This window comes from Propithecus coquereli, unplaced genomic scaffold (assembly GCF_000956105.1).
Source record: "Propithecus coquereli isolate 6110/MARCELLA unplaced genomic scaffold, Pcoq_1.0 Scaffold41, whole genome shotgun sequence".
In the NCBI taxonomy this organism is placed as follows: Eukaryota; Metazoa; Chordata; class Mammalia; order Primates; family Indriidae; genus Propithecus; species Propithecus coquereli.
In genome coordinates, this window is record NW_012149841.1 from 8,968,397 (window position 1) to 8,973,949 (window position 5,553).

A 5,553-nucleotide genomic window follows, 5' to 3' on the forward strand; every position below is an offset into this window, starting at 1 on the left:
ATGTCCTTATTAATGCCCTAAAAATATCCACCTTTTTCAGGAAAAAGCCATTAGATAATCTCTTGATAATATCCTCTCCATGCTGAACTACCATGAGAATTATTCTGCCGTTGGTTATTAACATTGACCAAGAGAAAATAAATGATTTTTTCAACAGGAATATGAGAAACCTTACAAACTGTTTAAGTTCCTTTTGTAACCAGTGTTTTATTATTGCAAATTTGTAGAAGTCTTATCATCAACCCAACCCTTAAAAGACCAATATAGTAATGAATGCTACTTTAACTGCCAAACTTATTTTTATTTTCAGTCTAGTCTCAGCAAGTATAAAGCTGATAAACTATTCCTCTGTTAGAGTGACCCTCTTAGCAAGAGAGAACTCAGATGATGTACCATCAGAGGAAATAAATCTTAGTATTAGGTATGATAGAGACTGATTCATTTCTTCTGATGAAATCTCACACTTTGAATGACTTTGAAGTGGAGGACAAAATGTCAAGAAGGAGTCCTGTAGGAACAAGTGCTTAAGATGGTGTTTAATACAGCAGGGAGCCGAGATACAGTAGTAGGGCACAGTAAAGAACGTGGAGTGTGTAGATACAATAAAGAACTTCGGTTTATGATCTGCCATCTGTTATTCAGAAGAGGAATAAGTTAGGGAAATAAATGACTTTCAGTTCTCCATACATGCAAAGGTAAGTTAGTTATTACAAAATTTTGCTGTTGTTTATGCTGAAAGAAAAGCATATGCATTTACACATTTTTTAAAAAATAAATCACTCAATAGGCTTAAGAAAAATACTTTAGTTCATATTTCATTGATGTGACCTTTTGATTCAAGATCAGGGAATGAATCCAGGATGAAAACCAAAAAAGAAAAAAAAAAAAAGAAATGAATCATTTACCATGAAAAAGGCATTTCCAGTCTCAGCTAACCTCGACTAGTTTTTATTGCATTATATTTGAAATGCCAAGAAACTGGCTTTGGCCATAATATTTGCTGTCCAACTAAATCACAGCTATCAATATGCAATTGCTTGCAACAATTAGCTAAACAGCATTATTTGACAAATTCTCTTGAAAGAGACATAGATGCTATAAGTATCTAACACACTGAATCAAGTAACAGTAAGTCAGGCTGGGGCTGCAGCACAAGGAGGGAAGTTTGGAAATCCTCGCCCAAGGAGGGGGTGTCACCCAGCCTTAATTTTTTTGAAAAACACACGTTTGTCCTGAACCTACAAGTTCTACCCTGTTTTTAGGCAGAACTGAGCTGTAGGACTTGCCAAGGAGGAGGGGAATAAAGCCACCAACTCTAGATTTCTTTTTAAGGAGATCAGTAGGAGAGGAAGAAAAATGTGAAACGGTAATGACATACAACATGAAGAAAAGAAACATCATTGAACCTGCTAGCAATTTCCACCAAAGCAGTAAACCCTTTAACTGACAGAAATTCAGTACAATATACACATTGATTAACAACTCCACCATTACTAGGGCTGCTGTTTAAAGCCAAAAAATTAACTACAATAGTCAAAAACAGAATTCTCATACGATTTGAGAAAAATAGAGTGAAAAGGCAATGTTAGCTAAGCTCTTAGCTAAATACACTCTTAATGGCCCCCAGTATTTAAACTATCATGGATTAAAGCCATGAAAATAAAAATTTCAATTTGAAATTTTATTAGCATGTTGCTAAAATGGTCAATAAAAACATCAACACGATAGGCTTTGTTGACATAGTTGGAAAACTGCTGTCTCTTTTTTAAAACTTTATTTCCACTTCCCCCACCTTCTAAGATTTCTATGTTAGGAAAAGCCAAACTAAACATACTGGCTATGGTGTTGTAATAATGCTGGTTTCTGGAATGTTGCCATGTCCTCTCCCTCCCCCTCCTCTAACCCCTTTAAAAATATGACTGTTTTTGAAATGCAGCCCAAGGGTTCAGAACACTAAGCGCCCTTCTTCCCACCTTCAAGTTTCCAGACACCTGGCGAACTATCTCCTTTCGGGGGCGGGGCCGGCTCTCCTCACCAAATTAGCTGCGCCATTTTCCTCCCGGGACCGGGAAGCCTTCCCTCCTACCAGCTAGGGAGACTCACAGGCAAAACGCGGTGGGGGTGGCGTTCGCTTCCCTCGGTGGAAGGAACAGGAAGCAAACACTAGCTAGCTCAGCCCGGAGCCTGGAGCTCAACGTCCGGAGACCTGGGGCTGGACAGCTGGAAAGGTCCCGGGCAGCCTCAGGATAACCCGGAGTCCCAAAGTGCTCTCTTGTGGAATTATTCACAAGTGCACAAGGGACAGACTCGATTTCTTGGAAATCCTGCGATCTGGGGATACATCCGTACAAGAGCTGAACTGTGTCCTGAAAAGACCAGTTCTCGCCTCCGACCGATCTGTGTGTGCGCATTTGGGGCGGTAATGGTCCCTTTTTAGAAAAGGGTTGTGACCCTGTCGGGTGATAGTCACTAACCATTGACACGCGGGCCATGTCCTTGCTCCCCTCAGCCCATTCCCCTTTACCCCCTTACAACGCAAAGGAGAAGCGCACGCTGGGTCTCCCAACACCGTCACCACCAACGGGACTCTCAGCCAGGCGCACGCAGCTGCGCCCTTTCGGCCCCAGGGTCAGTTCCTGAGACTTCCTGTCACTTGCCGGAGGGGTGCGAGGGTGCAGCCCGGGCACTGGCCACCGGCGGCGGACGCGCTAGCGGGGCGTGGGGCGGAATCGCGGGCCGCGAGGCCCGGGTGCGGGGACGGGAAGGGAGCGGATGCGGGGAGAAGGCGGGGCAGGCAGCCCCTCCGCGGCTACTCCTTGTCGTCCACGAGGTCAGCGAGCTCCTGGAGCACTCGCAGGCGGCCACTGGCGTCGATGCGGCGCTTCTCGCGGATGAGGTCTTCCAGGCTGTGAAACCTGGCCGTGTGGACTTTGTTCTCCCCCAGGTGCACCTTGAGATAGTACTGCTGCTGCGGGGGCTGCGTGCCGGCCGGCACCTCCCCTCCCGCCTTGAACTCCCGCTTGCCAAAGCGGCACCAGGCGGCGAAGCTCTCCGAGTTCGTCCAGCAGATCTCCTCGCTCTTGAGGCCCAGGTGGCCGCAGGCGTTCTGCACCACCAGCTCAGCCAGCAGCGGGCGGTAGCGGTACCAGCTATTCACCACCCGGCCCACGTTGGCCGCGCCCGCCTCGTACAGGCTGTCCTGGCGGATCTCGCCTTGGTGCAGGTGGATGATCTGCCCGCCGCCCACGTAGACGGCCCAGTGCGGGGCGGGCGCGGGCGGCTCCGGCGCGGGTTGCAGCCACAGCAGCTCCAGCAGGTCGCCGGGCTCGCAGAGCGCGGGCAGCGCGGAGACCGCGTAGACGCTCAGGTCCGCGCCCTGAGGTCCGCCGCTCACTTTGGAAAAGATGCATTCCTGGCCTCGAAAGGCGGAGAACTGAGTCTCGTTGAGGACCAGCTGGTGCAGCAGGTGGTGGTGGTGGCGGCTGGGGCTCTCTGGGCAGGGGGCGCAGCCTGGGGGGGCCTTTACGCCAAACTTGTCTGGCTGCCCGCGCTCGTCCAGGTCCTCCTCCTCATCTGAGAAGAAGTAAGCGACCCCGACCCGCAGCTCGTCCTTCTCAATTCCCGATGGGTCCCCTGTGGGCAACTCGCTGTAGTTGAGGTGGGTGATGCGGTCCAGTTGGTTGCCCATCAATGACGCGGCGACACTAGGGCCAGGAGCAGGGATCTGTTGAAGCAGAGAGGAGAGGTAGAGAAGCCATCAGAGTTGGGGTGCCCTTCCCGTTGATCCTTCCCAAGACGTGCAGTACCGCTGGGACCTGCTTGCCCACCCACGCGCCCCCACAGGAGTCACCTGCGCCAGCCAAGTCCCTGTGCCTCCCTGGGGGGATGCGGGGCAAAGAAGAAACACCAGTCTGGCGGACGAGAGCGGACGCCACCACACAGCCTCTGACCCTGTCCTGGAACCCGATCCAACTCCCACAAGAGAAAACGCAGGTTGGCTGGAGAGCGTGCGGGGGTCCCAAAAGGGGAGGAGAGCGCTGGTGTGGCAGCATGGGAGACGGACACCCAGCGAAGAACGGAAGGGTGGGTGGGAAGGGAGAAGGGAGCCTAAGGCCTGAGAGCTCCAAGCAAGCTGCGCTCACATTTCTGTCCCCACCCTCTCTAGCCCACCTCCCAGTTTTGCACTAGGTCGTTCTCCTCCCCTGACAGCGGCTCACACAATGACAATCGGTTACACTCGCAGGCATTCCCTTGACACTAGGAAAATTTTGCACACTTGGAGTCCAGACACTGCCAGGCTGGTACACTCATGTATAATGTCACACACACCCACAATGACAAACCTTCGCGGCGACACACTGGCATACTTAAACCCCCCACATTCCAACACAATTCCAGCCCCACGCTTGCACGCTCGCCGCTGCACGTACACCCAAGCACCCGGGCACACCTGCCCACACAGGCAGGTGCACTCTGCCCCTTACTTCTCTTGCCTTCTCCCCAGCAGAGCCAATCGGACTGCGCCAGGGCGAGGCTGCTCTGTCTAAAATAACCTAACAAAGAGGCAGGGGAAGGAGCCAGCGCAGTGTACGTGTGCGAGTGTGGGTGTGTGCGTGTGGAGGTCCACTTTCAGACGAAAAACCCCTCTCCCTCCTACCCAGCACAGGATTCAAACAATCAGACGAGGAAGAAAAACCATTTCCAAGGCACAGAAAGCCGCTTCTCCGTACCCGTGATTTCCCTGCTCCCGAAACCCCAAACTCCTTTAAAGTCTCCTGGTCCCCATGGGTGCTGCGGAGGCGGCGGTGGCGAGTGGGTCCCGGGCGGCGCGTGGGGCTGCGGCTCCGCTCTGCCCCGCGCCGAACCGTGCGGTGCGGTGCCGGTGCACCTCCGGGTCTGCGCTGGCTGGGGCCCCTGCTCCACCTGGGCAGTCCCGGCTCCGCTCTGCTTTCCTACAGCCGCGCCGACTACTCTAAGTAGCTGGAGCAGCCAGGGCGGCCGGTTCCAGGGCCCGCCCCAGGACGCGCTCATTGGTTGGGGCGGATGCCCAGGCCCTGTCAATCTCCGCAGGAGGGGGAGGGGAGCGGGGGCGGGCCTCCAGTGCACCCCGCCCCGCCCCGCCCTGTTCCCCGCAATCCCCCCACCTCGCACCCGGAGCGGAGGTGTGAGCGCTGGCGAGGAGCGCGCAAGGGGTGCGGCGCTTCTGCATGGCGCTGCTGCGCACTTGGCGCCCGCGCCCCTGGCTTCTGCAAAGAACAAGGTCCGCCCGCATTCCGTGTTCCGGGAGAAGAGTCCAGGAGCGAAGCTGAGTCTGGAGGTGGAGAAGAAACCCCGGTGCACCTAGCGTGCCCCAGGCACTGTGGGCGGCTCTCGGAACAGCGAGCGACATTGTCCAAGGCGGGAACCTGGGGCCTTGCGGGAATCCTCGGAGACTCGGTTCTTGAGGGCCCCTGAAATGGCCCTTGGCTCTCAGACCGTTTTCCTGCCGGGCACAAAGGCCTTTGAAATTGCACCTTCGACGTTCAGCTCCTCTCCCTTAAAGGCCGGAGTGAA

At 53.7% G+C, this 5,553-nt stretch overlaps 2 protein-coding genes across 2 annotated transcripts; both read right to left on the reverse strand.

Moving 5' to 3' along the window:
* Nucleotides 1-1,666: 1,666 nt before the first annotated feature.
* Nucleotides 1,667-4,945, reverse strand: FAM84A (family with sequence similarity 84, member A). The gene is made up of 2 exons (XM_012653105.1): nt 4,731-4,945; nt 1,667-3,724 (listed from the first exon to the last, which is right to left on the reverse strand). The coding sequence occupies exon 2, from the start codon at nt 3,686-3,688 to the stop codon at nt 2,810-2,812; it is 879 nt and encodes a 292-aa protein (XP_012508559.1). The 5' UTR covers nt 3,689-3,724; nt 4,731-4,945; the 3' UTR covers nt 1,667-2,809.
* Nucleotides 2,085-2,495, reverse strand: LOC105817420. Its single transcript, XM_012653107.1, has one exon. The coding sequence runs from the start codon at nt 2,490-2,492 to the stop codon at nt 2,100-2,102; it is 393 nt and encodes a 130-aa protein (XP_012508561.1). The 5' UTR covers nt 2,493-2,495; the 3' UTR covers nt 2,085-2,099.
* Nucleotides 4,946-5,553: the final 608 nt, after the last annotated feature.

Bases quoted from the DNA above. Each gene is read 5' to 3' on its own strand.
- LOC105817420 (XM_012653107.1), bottom strand. From the start codon at position 2,492: ATGGCCCGCGTGTCAATGGTTAGTGACTATCACCCGACAGGGTCACAA.
- FAM84A (XM_012653105.1), bottom strand. From the start codon at position 3,688: ATGGGCAACCAACTGGACCGCATCACCCACCTCAACTACAGCGAGTTG.